This window comes from Pelmatolapia mariae, linkage group LG5 (assembly GCF_036321145.2).
Source record: "Pelmatolapia mariae isolate MD_Pm_ZW linkage group LG5, Pm_UMD_F_2, whole genome shotgun sequence".
Taxonomy (NCBI): Eukaryota; Metazoa; Chordata; class Actinopteri; order Cichliformes; family Cichlidae; genus Pelmatolapia; species Pelmatolapia mariae.
In genome coordinates, this window is record NC_086231.1 from 20,321,830 (window position 1) to 20,338,344 (window position 16,515).

General features: G+C 42.1%; 1 protein-coding gene across 3 annotated transcripts in view; it reads left to right on the forward strand.

Annotated features, from left to right (window-relative positions):
* The window catches only part of celsr2 (cadherin, EGF LAG seven-pass G-type receptor 2), a 69,300-nt gene that overhangs the window by 23,331 nt on the left and 29,454 nt on the right, over positions 1–16,515 (forward strand). For all 3 annotated transcript variants that reach the window (XM_063474108.1, XM_063474109.1, XM_063474110.1), the window contains exons 2-3: positions 1,434–2,135; positions 10,364–10,586. In XM_063474108.1, coding sequence (XP_063330178.1) covers positions 1,434–2,135; positions 10,364–10,586 — 925 coding nt within the window. The remainder of the gene's footprint in view (positions 1–1,433; positions 2,136–10,363; positions 10,587–16,515) is intronic.

Below are 16,515 nucleotides of genomic sequence, written 5' to 3' on the forward strand. Positions count from 1 at the left end.
TTTATCAAAACACCAATTTGTACATTATTGTGGCTACTGTCTTTGCTTTATACCACCATCCTTAGCATTAGGAAAGATGCTGCTACACTGTGTGGAACAGCTGTGTAAAGCCACCACCATTCACCTCCATGCACCGTCATCTGTCCTGCTGTTACAGCTGCTCCGTGTGTTGGCGAGACTCAAGTTTAGATTATTATTATAAACTTTGGAGGATAAAAACATCCTGTTATTTCAATTACATTATGATGGTGTGGCATATTTTTCCTCAACCCCCCCCTCCCCCAAATCAAATGTATGTGTGTGTGTGTGTGTGTGTCAAATCAAAGTCAAGGATTGCTTAATACTAATATTATTTATTATTTAAAACACATTAATGAGCTGCAACATTGCACTACATTCCTATATGACTGTGAACACTGGCACGTCTGAGTCACTCCTATGTATACAGGCCTGGTTTTTTCAAATACTGCAACACCAACTGTTAACTCATGTCTGAAAATAGTCCCTGAACAAATACAGCGTTTACTTTCCTCTGAGTAACCGACTGCATCTAGCTTCTTCGAAGTGTATTATTTCCTAAATCAAAGTGGATTTTTAGTGACGCGTGCTTTGACATTTGTGTGATTGGGAAGGCCGGTAAGCTGAGAGGCGCAGATCGACTAATGCGTCGTTGTTTTTCATCTTTTAAAGATTTTTCGTGACAGCGTGACATAAAACCTGGAGTACATTCAGCCTTCTTCATCCAACCCACACACCAGCACTTCGCAATCGTCCCCATCGCTCTACTATTGGCTACCGTTTTGAAGCACCGAGTACAGCGTTTTGGCCGTCAACATGTTTTCTTTAGAGCAGCAAACAACCATATTTGGACGAGAAGGTGGAGTGCTGTGTTCATTAGTAAGCTGCATCCGTAGGCTGTACGTATGCATCCTGCAGACACAGATATCTGATTGTTAGTGCAGCTTACATTTAAACAAAAATAATGCACATATTTCACTCACTGGGAAAACAAATGGAGCCCAGACTTATTGGGTGGGTTGTTAGCTCAGTTAACTGCACGGCAAGACAGGAAATCACCACGAGTATGCTCCAGGGGTCAAATTCAGTGGCTTGAATGACCAGAATTGCAGGTAGTGCTCAAGTCGGCAGCCACCTGTCACACAGCAGTCTTTATAATGCATAACTTCAGGCCCAAATACAGGTAAAGTATGTTAGTTATGGAAAGTTCATCACTACTCTAAAGAGGCCAGACCTGTTTGTCTACCAGGCTGTAAATGTGATTTTTGATACCTTTAAGTTTGGCATTTTAAAACTGAAGTCTATAGACACTCATTTGTTTTTTCAGTCCTGGAGGTCTGCACTTGGTTTCTGCTAAGAGAAGTTCCAAAATTGCCATTTTTTAAACGTTTTTCTTTTTCTCCTCTGTTTCTCAGATGGTGTCCACTCAGTCTCAGCTCAGTGCATTCTCCAAGTCACCATCATCACAGATGAAATGCTGTCCAACAGCATCACGTTGCGATTGGCCAACACCTCCCAGGAACATTTCCTGTCCCTGCTGCTGTCTCAGTTCTTGGACGGCGTGGCCCGGGTCCTGTCCGCTGCCCCTGAAGACGTTGTGATCTTCAACATCCAAGATGACACGGACGTCAGCGCTCGCATTCTCAACGTCAGCTTGTCGGTGGCTGTGCCCGTGTTTGGGGAGGGACACCAGCGTCCCGGTGGGCTCGGTCACGGAGGCGACGGGCCGGGGAGAGGGGCTGAGCCTGGGGAGTTTTTCGGCTCGGAGGAGCTCCAAGAGAGATTGTATTTGAACCGCAGCCTTCTCGCTCAGATTTCCTCCCAGGAGGTTCTTCCCTTTGATGACAACATCTGCCTGCGCGAGCCATGTGAGAACTACATGAAGTGTGTGTCGGTGCTGAAGTTTGACAGCCTGGCGCCCTTTGTTGCATCCGATACCATCCTGTTCAGACCCATCCACCCCATCGCGGGGCTGCGCTGCCGCTGTCCCACCGGCTTCACGGGGGACTACTGCGAGACTGAGATCGATCTGTGCTACTCTAAACCGTGTGGACCTCATGGCGTGTGCCGCAGCAGAGAGGGAGGCTATACCTGCGAGTGCTTTGAGGACTACACAGGTGAGAGACTTCACTGAACACAATAAGCACACTTTTTAGACATAACTTAATTCAATAATTGACCCAGTTATGTTGCGTTCGTGTTAATAGACATATGAAAAGAAAAGCTGTCAGCTTTCTGCCTCTTTGCCTCCACATGTGGTGTTTTCTTAACTAATATCTAACTCATGGGCCTGATCCATCAGAAGGCTAACATAGAGAGACAAAGACCACCATTCATTTTTTTTCTTTGCTACTCTTGTGTAATGCGTCCTTGGGTTTCTTGAAAGGCACTATACAATTTGACAGTGTGTGTTTTTTGGTGAAAACAGAAGTGAAATTTGAAAACAAAAGTGGTGAAAACAGTTTGTTGGTTTCACCTTTAGTTGCAACGATTTTCTGGCATAGTTTGCAAAGTACTGTGCTTTGTTGGAGGTTGTTGAAGTAGGTCTGTTTTGAGGTACTAAATCGTCAACAGGCATTCTTGTTGGCTCACTAGGGAAGGTAAAAGCATTGTGCTGCTGTACAATGAAGTTGTGTTATGGCATTTTTATATCACATAAAGATTTATACGAGTATAATTGTGGACGGTGTTTGCCCTGGGATAGACTGGCGACCTGTCCAGGGTGTAGCCCACCTCTCGCTCTATGTCGGCCCCCAGCAACCTCGAAGTGAAATAAAAAGTTAAAACCTAAAATATTGTATTAAAAACCCTCCTCTAAACTTCAGTTGCCAGGTTTTGCACCATTCTGCTGTGTGCAGAAATGAGGTTTTAGCAAACTGTCACTTTCAAGCTCCATGAATTCCTGCTGAAAAGCACCTGTCTTCAAGTGTTTAGTGCCACTAGAAAGTGAAGCGGACCAGTTTCTGCCAAGCTGTTCACATGTCTGCTTGTCTCTTCACAAACTCCCACGGGGGCTTTAATGTCTACATCTGTCCCTTTCACTCCCCTTTTCAGCTCTTTATAACCACAGACCGTCCACTTCACTAATAACCCGCTCGGCAGACACAAGCTGAGTGATGACTTATTTGATTTATCCTCATGCAGTAAGTTACAGCAGAAGTAAGCGAAAAAACACGATTAACTGCTACACATCTGTGTGTGACCTCTGACTCACTTACCGGAACAAGATCCATAAATATCAGAATACTTTTTCTCCTTCTCTGTTTGTGTATTTGTGTCACAGCCACTGAATAAACTGTATAGTTATAGACATTCACACCTACACTCATGGGCTCAGCAGTGGACGGGGTCTCAAAGCTAAGATCCAAGGAACAGGAAAAGTGATGATAAAACAGCTCTGTTTGCTCTCTCATGTTTTTTTCTGAGACTGGGGACATTAAAAAAAAGTTGTTTACTGTGTTTTCCCCCCCAAAAAAACAAGACCACCAGAGCCCTGAGTGGAACAAGGGGAGGAAATTATTAAATATACATGGCTACAGATGGAGCGTGTCCCCTAGCTGTGAAATACCCCACGGCTTAACAAAAAAGCATCACAGAGCGCACACAATGTCGAGACGGAGAGGACAGAAGCTTCCATTTCCAGTGATAATGAAGGATTAATTTATCACTGTTGGCAGCAGAATGGTGAAGCAGTTGCAGGAATTGTAATTCATTCATTGCTCTAAAAATTATTCACGTCTTCAAAGGGTTAAAGAGGGTCTGCTCATTCGGTTTATAGTTAAGGGGAAAAGGGGGAAGTTGAAAAGGAGTTTAAAGAGAGTGAGAGTTAAAATATGCTAATTAATACAGTTTGAATATTAGGCTAGTTACCCTGTCTTTTTGTTGAGAGGTTAAGTGGGTCAAATACTGACTTTTTAATGTGATTTAAAGTTTCATCTTGTCTTTGAAGCCCCCATGATCGTATATTTATGATTACAGAGGAGCATTTTAACACCCTCTTTTCATCTTAGCTTGTTTATAACACAGAATAATATATACATATCTATATATTTGCACTTTATATGTCAATAATTGATATTCACAGTCAGAAGCTATGTGTAAACACAGAGTAAGTGTAAGATATAGACTGTATATAAAAGATGGAGAATGTCACCTGCTTATGCTAACTAGCTCCTTTTTTTAGATTATATTTTTTGTTTGCTTGCCTGCTAATTAAACTTAGCACACAACTGCATCTTAGGCCTCTGAAAGTTTTTCTCTATATCAGATATTATAGCTTTATTATGTTGCCTAGCAACCACCTACCAAAAGGCTAAATATGTTCCCTTCATGGTGTTTATGCGTCTACAACACTTTAAATTTTGATTTATTCATAAATACATTCAATAAATCTGTGTGATGTAAGGCATGCTGTTAATAAATAGCATTATTAAAAACCCAGCAATACAAAATATTATGAAGGCATATTTTATTTTATTTATTTTTATTTTTTTGTTTATTCTCTATTTTGCATGCTGAAGCAGAAAATGCCCTTACAACAGCTTAAAACAACTATAAATCTTTTATTAAGTGTTGACATATCTCATACATATTCCATAAAAGGGTGTAAAATAAAGAGTGCACATTACATATTTATTCTTTACTTACTGAAGGGATGATACTTAAATAAGGAGACAGTTGTTTTGGAGCTGATTAGTTTATGCGCAGATGTGTAGCAGCTGTGAAATCAAGAATGCAGACCTGGTGAAGGAGCACTTCACTTCCTGAATAATCCGAAGATGATTACATTGACTAAGATCTGCTTGAAAAGGCCTCTAGTTTAAAAAAAGAAAGAGCTGAACTGAAGAATTGCTGAAAACCCCGCTGTTGTTTTTGTGCTCTCATTAATAGCGTTGCTTCCTTTGTTCCTAATCAGGCAATGAAAGATTTTTTTTTTTCACCTAGAGCTGCTCACAAAGACTCAAATAGTGTCGGCATTTGAGTGTGTGGGCTGGGTTGCTCCGAGTCCAGGTTGAGTGGCACTTACATATTCTTGCACAGTTGTGGGTGTTGGAGCTGTACCGCAGGTGCTTTTAACGTGAATCAGCAGAGAGGGAGTGAATGTGCGAGTGGGTGAAGTGGGCGTATTTTTGTCCACAGTTAGCTAGATTCATTTGCATCACTTGATGAGGTTTAGACCCCGATGCGGAGCGTTACCTGAATATGATGCAGCGGTTTACAGTTTAAGATGTCTCACTTAATCGGTTTGATCAAACAAGGTCATTTATACACGGTTATACATGACGTATTCTCCTCTGATGTACAACTCCCGCTGCCGTTCCTCAGTTCATCACTCTCTACACTTCGATGGGGCTCAGTGAGTGTGTGTGTGTGTGTGTGTGTGTGTGTGTGTGTGTGTGTGTGTGTGTGTGTGTGTGTGTGTGTGTGTGTGTGTGTGTGTGTGCGCTCTAAATTGCTCACTCTGTCTCTTTCAGGTGGGTGGCTAAGTGCTGTATAACTGTGATTTTGTGTGTAAAGAAAGGTGGATGGACAATCTGTGCAAGGTTTATGTGTTAATGGTGCGTGTGCGTGCGTGCTGGGCAACTGTTGGACTGTAGGCGTCACCAGATGGTAGCAGGACAGAAAATGAAAAAAGAAAAAGAAACAAAAATGTATAACAGCCATCATCGTAGCTGTTTTTCAGAAACACGGAGTAAATGTTTTGGCTCCTCCGATTCATTCTGTAGATGACGAACAGCAAGATTGTTGTCCTGCTTTTGCTCTCACACATGGTCGTCTTAAAACACACGGCAGGAAGGATGCTCCTCTTTTCGAGCTCTCTGCGCGAACGTGACTTCTCGTAGGAATCCTGGATGTGTTTGTGTTGATCATTCAGCAGATAACTACTGACCTCCACCTCCCTGTGATGATGAGATATTTTTTTTCCTCTTTGCTAATTCATACAGTCATTGAGAATACATTTGTGGGCTTTTAATGTGCAGACATGGTTTGCAACAAAAATATTCACACTCACATTTACAAATCGCCATGAACTCCTGCCAGGCACACTGCAAGCCACTACAATTTTCCTCTGAGAGATGGCATGAATAAAAATGTTACCAGACACATGGGTGTGTGTGTGTGTGTGTGTATGTGTGTGTGTGGGGTTTTTTTTTTTGGTTTTTTTTTAATCACAGCATTTGCAAGATGCAACAGCCTCACTTTTTCTAAAGACTTTAGCTTGGGGCATCAGTCAATATGTATTCCCTGAACTGACTACCTCACTGTGTGCCCTTTGTCTTTATTTAGCAGTCAGTGGTGTAGAGAGTTGCACTAAACACCTGTAAACACCTCAACTTCAGTTTCAGGGATTTCTTGTTTTATGTAAAAAGAACCAGGACATTAAAAACTCACAGAGCATGTGTGGTCTTAATGCATGCAACAGATGATATGACTAGTGATGAGGAAATCTAATTTATGTGAACAAGTCACATTTGCCTCATTCTTTGTCCCTAATTTTTCCCTCGTATTTGCCTTAATTTTTTATTAATTAAAGAAAATTTTGAGACGATAGAAAATGAACGGAGAGAGAGATGCTTAGTGATCTTATCTCTGTGTTATAGGTATGTTTGTGTTTGTGCGTGTGTGTGCGTGCGCGCTCGTGTACCCAGATGACAGATACAGCCAGAGGTCATGTATCAGTTGGGCTATCGATCACTTTATCTCATTATTCCCGAGTGGTTGCTCGCTTTAGCTGAACACTTTGCATATGCTCGCCCTGACCTCCTTTCTGTTACAGAAAGGATCTGTGTTTGTTCTGTGATAGTGGATTTTACTCCCGGTTACTCTGCGTTTTTCGGTGCGTCCGGAGGGATCCACCCACCCGCTCTGTTTCACTGAGGAGGAGCGCTGATGCTCTTCTGTTACCTAGCAGCTCAGAAACACCCAGCTCTAAGATCTCTGAGGAAACGTCCCCTCTAGGAACGTTTTGCACACACAGGTGGTGCAGAGCTGCACTACGACCAGATATGGTTTTTTTTAATGTATTTACAGCATCCATGCCGTCATACTCACCCTGCTTCATCAAACACAACAAAGCGATAGACAAAACATGCATTTTTTATTGCTAATTGGCCTCAGATAAAGTGCAGCTGAATGTTGTTTTTATGTGCTGAGAGTGTGAGCCATAAGGAGTAGGTGTTGTTTACTGAGATAGCCAAATAATTATTAGGTTATTTTGTCATGTTTTGATTTTCAGGGGTACATTTAGTTTTTTTTGTTCTCTCTCAGTGTGACGATCCTGTGGGATTTATGATTATCTAAAAATACTATGAACCCATTTTGCAGATAAATTATCAGAGAAAAACATGAATCATTTTGCTATTTGTGTAGGCAGAGGTGTTAATATCCTATTTTATATTCCATGATGTTATTTGCTTTGAAGCTTTTAGTTCATTTTTACAGTTTGATGGTGCCAAAAGTGACGTCTGCCTTATTTTTAGCTATAAAGTTTAATTATGGTTATTAGCAGAAAAGCTTATCTACAGGGCTTGCTAATAATATATAAAGACTGTATAATGTATATATTTAGATGTACTCACAAAAAGTAGAAAATGAAGGAGCCCAGTGGTTCCTCCTGTCTAAATTAAAGCGCGATCTCTGAGGTGTCTGTTCAATTTGCTGCTTAATGATTCATGCCGGCAGCAAACAGAGAGTGAGGGCACTGGATGGACTTATAGAGGTGCGTAAACAGAGCACAGGAGACGTGTCTGAATTATTGATCAGGACATTGTGTGGAATTGGGATTGTGAGCCCGTCCCCGCCCTGCTGCGCCGCTCACCTAGCAACACAAAGCTGCCATTTGCAGCACCTGTGGTGGAGGCATCTCCGCAGGGAGCCGGCAAACACTGAGAAGCATTTTACCTCAGATCAGTGAGAATGATCTCTACAAATTGCTACCAAAATGTTCTGACTAATGTGTTTTTCCACAGTAAAGAAAACCTTGATGTTACTGGGACTTTTCTTCAACTTCAGCTTCAGTATGTTTGTCCACAGCGACTGCTTAAAGAAACAGAAGTACTCTATTGCCTAAACAGCAAGTTGCTGAATTAATAACAAGGTTGCCAGCAGTGTAACAAGAAGGTTTTATTTTACAGCTGGCTCCATCAGTGGCTGTTTGTTCTCAGGAAGCATCAGTAAGAAGAGGACGGCAAATATTTGCAGGATGACAGGTTGGAGCCACTGTTAGGCTTCACTCCATCTGGAACAGAGCACTCTGACAGATTTTGACTTTATGCCACTTCAGGAAAGAGCGCGCTTAGAAAGTGTTCACGATGGAGAGAAAATACACTGTTGTCCAGTTTTGAGATATTTTACTCATTTTTCCATTTAATGTTCATTTTATCCCACAACTCAGAGGTAAAGCAGCAGTTTATCTTTTAACCTCCCCATTAACCATCGCATTTTTATTCTGCAACCCTTCGGTGGACCCTGATCCCCAGCTGGGATGCTAAAAAAGCAGTCTACAGTTCATGGCAGACTGGGTGGTTCCCAGGTTGTTCCTGGCCAATTTCCTCTCATCTGAGGAAAACTTCTTATTAGTGGTTATTAATAAGAAGTTATGAATAAAGCAATGAATACTATGCCGATGGTTTTCTTACTGACAGAAACTGTGCTGTGAAAGCGTATATATCAGCTACAAATGGGCCCATAAATGTTGTTTCTCAGCATTAATCTCTGCATTCTGAAAGTGTCTCTGCTTTTGTGTTTATGAAATCTTTTCTGTTAATCAATAAATGTTCAGAGTCATTATCAGGAAGTCTCGACCGGCAGTTCCTGAATTTATTGAGACTGAATGGATGTTTTCCAACAACGGCAATAAAACAAAAAAGCGTGCTTTCTGTGGACTGTGAATGGAGTGATTAATAGTGAAGGAGTAAATGAAAGGGCTCTGTATCAGTGCTGTTGGATGAAGATGTGAGCTGTGTGTGTGTGCCAGTGTTACAGTAGTGCTGCACGCAGCGGAAGTCTTCCACACTGCTGGCTTAGTGGCTTTGACACAAATTCCTGTTCGCCCATGGGAGAGCGAGCAGTCTCGCCTCAGCAACCGCTGCAGCCTCCCGTGCCCAAGACCGAGACAAATGGCACATGTGAGACGGACAGCGCTGCAGAGAAGGATGAAGACTCATTCATGGAGTCACAGCTGTCCCACGGCTACCCTGGTCCTTCCCTTCACATTGATCACAGTCTTCCTTTACTGGCCTCATGTGACCTCTAACCTGTCACAGTTCACCTCTGTGGATCTGGGACTGCAACTAACAATTCTATCATCACTGATTAAACTCTCAGTTAATCCAAGAACTGCAGGGCTTTTCCTGGCTCTGAATGGACCTTTGCTTCCAGTGACTACATGCGTAAACAGGATCTCAGTCCATGTGCAGTTTTTAGCATTATTCTACACATTTAACTGTTTTTCCTGACAGTTTGTTAATCACAAAATGCCTCTTATGTCTAATGAAACCCTATTTAACAAAACGGATTAACTTGGAGGTGCTAAAAAAGTCCTCTATGCAGACAAAAAATCAACAAAAGTATTTACCGTCTTATATTTTTGCTTTGGAAAAATACTGATTTATTTGATTACCAACATTGCTGTTGGCTTATTTTCTATTTATCTGTTTATTGATTAGTAAATGTCTTGTTTCCAGCCCGGTAGTTTGCCCAGCCCACTATGAAACTTTACCGAACCCTAATGGATCAAAATAGCTCATTCTCGATGGAGTTCTAAAAATGATATTTTTTTATAGGTAAGGTAGGAGACAAGCCCTTTTTTGATTTCAAGTGATGAACTCGTCAAGTGTCTGAAAGGTGTGGAAAAAGCAGGGCGTAATCATCAGGAGCCACCTCAGTCTGCAGCAGAAAGTGCAATCATATCGTTTGATAGCTTCAGAGTCTGAATGCACTTCTAGCTCGCTGCTTTTCAGCCATCGTGTCATTCTGCTGAATATAATTCAGCACAAACTGCAGCCTTATTCCCAGAGGGAGCAGAGGGAGTCATGCTGGGTGTGATACAGAGGAATGAGACAGCCTGAAACTGCAGGCACTATCAAAGAGAAGCCAGTGTGCATGATTTCCTCTGATACACTCTGTAAACAGTCTTTCTAATTTATTTTTCATCGTCTCTGTTTCTGTCTAAGAGGTATTTATGAGCTGATATGAGGTGTTACTCTTGTGTAACGGCACATATAGGAGAGTTGCAGTGACAGAAAATAGCATATAGCACTGCGGCGTCCCAGATGGTATGCCTGCCTTGTCACAAGTATGAATTCTCATTTCGCTCCCCGTCCTTTCTTCTATCCACCTCCAGGAGAACGCTGCGAGCTGTCGTCCCGCTCAGGCCGCTGTGCGCCGGGGGTGTGCAAGAACGGAGGCACCTGTGTGAATCTGTTGGTCGGCGGCTTTAAGTGCGAGTGTCCACCGGGAGGCTATGAGAAGCCCTACTGTGAGATGACCACACGAAACTTTCCCCCGCACTCCTTCCTGACCTTTAAGGGCCTCCGCCAGCGTTTTCACTTCACCCTCTCACTCACGTAAGCTCCTCCTCCTCCTTCTCCCTGCAACCAGCTGCAGCTCACCTGCGCCACCTGTTCTGCACCATAGCTCTGTGATTCACTCTTCATCGACTCCCACACCCTGTGTCTGCATGCTCACTCACCAGCCCTCACCTCCGCAGAAGTGTGCTCTGCCACCTCACATTTATGTAACCATAATGGTGTTTAATAGCAGTAATGGGCTCACTGAACAACAGCCATCTCCTGTAGAGCCACTTTAACTTTAGAGTATAGTATCTGTGCTGTGAATACACAATCACTGCTCAAACATACTTTCTGTTTGGCCTGTGTGCTCTGCACAGGCGTGCAGCATGACAAGTAAATGTTAGAAGGAAGGTGACCTGAAGAAGCTATGGTTTTGGAGAGGAGCCCTGCATAACATGGGGATGCTAATCCAACTGCCAAGAGTTAGTCTGATCTTATTACAGTCAGTGTCACCGGTCACTGTGAGCTGTGAGTCAGCAGCTGTCCTATTTTAGCACAGTCTCCCTCACCAGGACAAAGACTGGGAGAGACTGGAAAATGTGTGGCAGCATTACTTAGATTTAACCACCCTTTTAAATGTGTTTTTTTTTTTATTCACAGTTCCTGGCTTTCTCTCCCTATTGTTGGAAAGAAGTCCTTGAATTCTTAGAAGAGTCAGCATTCTAAATGAAAATGTAAAATGTCATTTACATGTAGTCAAGGTTTTTGCCGTCTGTTTTTGGCAAAAACTTTCTTCTAATTGCTTTGGTTGCTATTGTAATTGGAATGAAAGTGATGGACTGGCTCCTCAACCGGTACTGAAACTGTGAAAACGTGCAGCACAAACCAGAAATGGTTTGCACCCTTTGAAACATGTTAGCTGCAGTGCTGAAGCGCAGCTTTTACTTTGAGGATGAACCTTCTGAATTTATGGTCTGCATCATAGTTTATCATGCTGCACTACCCCTCAGCTAGCAGTTAATATTTCCAGACAAAGATGCAAACTTGACGCAGGACTTCTTTGCAACCAATTTGATTCAAGAAGAGCCACCAACTTCCAGGAACCACTGCCCATATACATGTTCTCCTAGCAACCAGCAGTTGTTACACATCCTCTATGGCGGACAACTCTTGAGGAATTTGCACATGTGAGAAACGTCACATGAAAAATTTCAGTAGATATATAATCAGAATACAACCAGTTGAGTAAAGTCATCTATTGGAAACCGACACATTAGTCGCAGAGAAGTTGCTCTCATTTGCACAGACTGACTCAGATTTATTGCAACGTGTTGGCAATCTGTCTGGGTTTAAAAGGAAGGCAGCAATTATTTGCAAACCTTCTCCGATTTGTCAGAGACTGATTGTAGTTGTATGTAGACTGGTTGCCTCCCCTTGCTCAAACTGTATAATTGACTTGCAACTACCGTCAACCTCAGGGCAATCAATTGGTCAACACTATTAGTTGCAATAATTACTTGCAAACACCAAGAAACCCACAATTTTTCTATTGTTGCAAGGAAAAATATCTACTCTAGTGTGACTGAGCCATGTCGCATTAGACAGGGGGATGTGTGTATCTGCAATATTTTTATTGCACAAATAAGATATAAATCTAAATCAGTGAGCCTGGTGAGCTGTTGGTGAGAAGAACAAAGCAACCCATATCCATCTGTTAACGAATGTAGCATTATCTATTCATCTGTTTCATCTATATCTATTCAAATAGCAGGAACAAATATGCACATTTTCTGTCATCTAACATAAAGTTAGAACTCAAAACCAGCCTCTTTTTGTTCCTTTAAACTTTTCCCTGAATTTAACAGCGTAAGTGATGTCAGTGCTATCACTGGCACTTTCTCTTAGAGCTAGAGGCGATACCTCAAACTAAAATTAGCATTTAGCAAAAATAGGAATGATTTGAGCCCAAGGTTCACTTTATTTTTTTTATACAAAAAGAAAAAGCTAAGCTACAAACCTCTCATGTATATTTCATGAAGCTCTGTTAAGTTTTTCTTCTTCTAAGTTGTTACATCTTTTCAGCTTTTATTTCCTTTTATTTTCCTATCACGACAGTCCTTCTGTAGATAATAACACTTATAGTTTTACCTCAGAAATGCTCTGTAGTATCTGTGAATGCATTCTTTTTTCTTCCTTGTGGCATATCCTCCTTAAAGGTATTTTATCATATAGGTGCATTTTTTTGTGCAACTTTAGCAGAATTCAAAATTAAACCAGAATCTTTAAATGTGTTCTGATTATTTTAAGGAGGATCATGAAGGGGGAGGTGCTTTAGAGGAGAGCAGATAGTGAACACATGCAAAGACAGCAGGTCCTGCTGTCTTTGCATGAATCCTCCGTGTTATGAAACTAAATCAATGATTAAAGCTGTCCGTTGTGTTTGATATATGTCACAACAAGTGACAACAAGTATCATCTGTGGGATGGTATCACAGGGAGTATGTCCTGACATTGTGCTCAGCTCACAATGGCTGCTAGTGGAAATAATATCCTCCCTTTGCGCTTTCTGGACCGGTCCATGTCTTTAAGTGAGGTTCAGATGACAATCTTTTTTGATGGAGAACTGCTCAGACCAGTTTTCAAAGCCATCTGTATTTCATGCGCATGTGAGAGAAGCTGTGAAGTAGCTGCTGTGCCAATACTGAGAGCTTAAAGCAGGTGAGGTCAACAAGTGGCTGTGTTACCTGAGCCTGCACCGATTGGGTTTCTTGCAGAGCTTCTGACATGAAAAATGGCTCAGGGTGTGTTGTTGTTCACTCACTCAGTGTGACGACTAATTTTTGGTGGCTGAGATTTTTAACAATATTACAAAAAGTGTAATTGGCTCAGAGCGAAAAAGATTTAAATAAATTGTTTAAAAACTCAAGCTAAAGATTTTTGGGAACTTCTATTTTATATTAATCTTTTTAATATTGTCTGTAAGTGAAAAATAATATAGAGGTCACAGTTTATCCCATTTACTAATTCACATTAAAGTCAAAGTAGTGCTGAAAAGGATTGTAAATGATATTTGACAGAGTGAGATGGAGGCAGATGATTTGCTGTGGTGACCCCTGAAGGGAGAAGCGAGCAAAAAAAAAAGTAAAAGTTTTTTACAGGATTAAGGAAACATCAGACATCCTTTGGTCCAAGCAGAAACTGCTGAAGCAATGGGATGTAAAGGCCTTGTAGTAGTCTGGTGGCTAGATGGTTACAGGGCTCACTTTGTTGGGAACCCTTCATCAGATTCAGCAGGTATCTCAGAAGTGTCTCAGGTTGTAGTAGATGTTATGGGGTGAAACACCGACCCTGCAGAAGGGTTCTCATCATGCAACTGGTCTCAGCTGCCCACCTGCTTTCTTCAGTTTTTGAAGCTTAAATGCAAACCTTCTTGAGGACATAGTAAAGCAGAAAACCACGGCTGTTGAGTTGGATGGTAAATGAGACGTGCAATACTTCAGCAAGGACCTCATCAAGCAGATATTGGTTCTCAGCTTTCTTCTGTTTCATAACAAATAGTCTGTCCTCCCAGGACACAGTATGTCTGACCACCACAATGGTTTTTGTTGTGTCTGTATGGTGTGCGCTGTCACCTATTCTGGGAGTCTCCCAGTGAGAAGCTCGGTACAAGATGGAGGGCAGGTTCTAGGCAGGTGTTTGTCACCTTGTCGCCTTCCCATTGGAACTGAACAGGTTTGATCTCCCGTGATATATTAGTGAGACCATGTTAATTGTGGCCTTTGTTTCCTGCTGAAGACGTTGTACCCAGTGTGGTCTTCTGCTGCTGTAGCCCATCTACTTCAAGCTTCAGCATGTTGTGCATACTGAGATGCTCTTCTGCAGACCTGTAATGAGTGGTTATTTGACTTACTGTTACTTCTCCTATCAACTTGACGCAGTCTGGCTATTCTCTCTGACCTCTGGCATCAACAAGACATTTTCACCCAGAGAACTGACTCTCACTGGATATTTTTCTACTTTTCAGATCATTCTCTGCAAACTCTAGAGATGGTTGTGTTTCTGAAAATCCCAGCAGATCAGCAGTTTCTGAAATACTCAGACCAGCCCATCTGGCACCAACAACCATGTAGCATAGTCATCAAAGTCTCTTAAATCCCCTTTCTTCATCCTTCTGATGCTCAGTTTGACCTTCAGCAGGTCGTCTTCATCAAGTCTACATTGCTAAATGCAGTCAGTTGCTGCAATGTGATTGGCTGACAAGGTGTTTAGTGAACAGTTTTTTTTTTAAAAAAAGAAAGAAAAATGTTGAGGTTATAAAATTATTAAACAATTAAATCACTATGCACGTGTGGGAAGCTTAGTCTTTTTGAGTTTTAGTTTAAAGTATTTTACCCAACCCTAGGCTGTAACATCAATAAAGGGATCATTTCTTTTCCTCCTGACTTCACACGTCCTCTGTATCACAGCATGTTATCATAGCGTGACATGGTTCCCCACATAAGGGGAGTCTGGTTGTTATTTTTACTGATGGGTGCCTAATGTGACACGCAGTGATGCCCGTGGAGTCAGTATTTAGTTCTGGCTGATTACCCTCATAGTTCAGAGGGCTCAGGGGGGCATTGTAGAGCAGCCTTTTAAATCGATACGTCAAAGACGAAGGACCGCTGAAGAGCCTCCAGAGCGGAGATAATAACTCTCCTTGACATTCTCTATTTTTCACTGCATGTTTAGAAGGAGTGTGACGGCACTGTCTGTACTCGCTCCACCGTCATTATCAGCCGGAGCATCGGCATCCTCTTTTCTCTGAGGTCGTGATTATCGTATCTCTCAGTAAGCAGGTCAGTGGTACCATGCCCTCTGGCTGCTCTTCAGCTGGAGAACACTGCACAAACAGCATCATATACAGTAGCCCCTGAATCCCTGAAGACTGGCGGGGGGGGGGGGGGCAGCTGTTCATGTATGGATATTTGGATGTATGAATGACATCCTTGCTGTAGAGACATAGCTTAGTGGGAGGCTACAGCTTCATTTGGGTAGAGGAGGACAGCAATTTTCAAAGTCTGAGCGTGACCTTTCTCAAAGAAATATTTAATTAGCTCTTTCGAGGAAAATTTAAGCCGGATATCAATCGAGTAAAACAACCTGAAAATTCAGATGCCAGAAAGTCACACATTCTTCTCAGCTGGCAGATTTGCCCATTGTTGGTTCCCCTGTGGGGTGGATAATGAATGAATGTGGTAGTTAGCACCGGATCTAGTTTGTCATGGCACACTTTTAAATATCTCAGTGACCCATTTCCACAGGATCAGATTTACGACCACAGACTGCAGCTGACAGGTAAAGGCATGTTATTTTTAAACCACACGCTTTGATCACATATAGACAAAGCGTCGTCAACTCTTTGCACCTGGGCTGTAAACTGTGTGTCCATATGTTTTGAAAGGTGCATTAATATGCGAGGACTATCCCTCTCTCTCTCTCCTCTCTCGGTGCACCATCAAGACGCAAATTTAAATCTGAACAACCAGGCTGTGGATATAGTGGCAGCTGTCTATACTACAGCAATGACTCCTTTTATGAGAAAGCTGCTGTTGTCATCACTCTGAGTTGTCTTACGGTGTGCATCTTCCTTAGTTGCAGTAGTGTTTTCCCCCCACTCTGCTGCTTTGACATTGCCCTAGTTTTCTGTCTCAGTGTTGCAGTGTGTCATTTAATGTGGCTCTGCTTCTATTCGTGGCACGCTGATTCCTTGACTGTCTGTGCTTCAAATAGTACTTTTTCCTCTCCTTTTGTTTTGTCTTGGCCTTATGCACACGATTAACCATATTATCTGTTTAATGATAGTTGTAAAAAATGTAAAAAATTGACTCTTGAGCTCATCCTCGTGCCAGCAAGCTGCACATCACACTGCGTTACTGGCTGTTTCCCTCCTAAGTGAAAGAAAGCAAGGTGATTCAGACGGGGTAGTATGAATCTTTTTAAA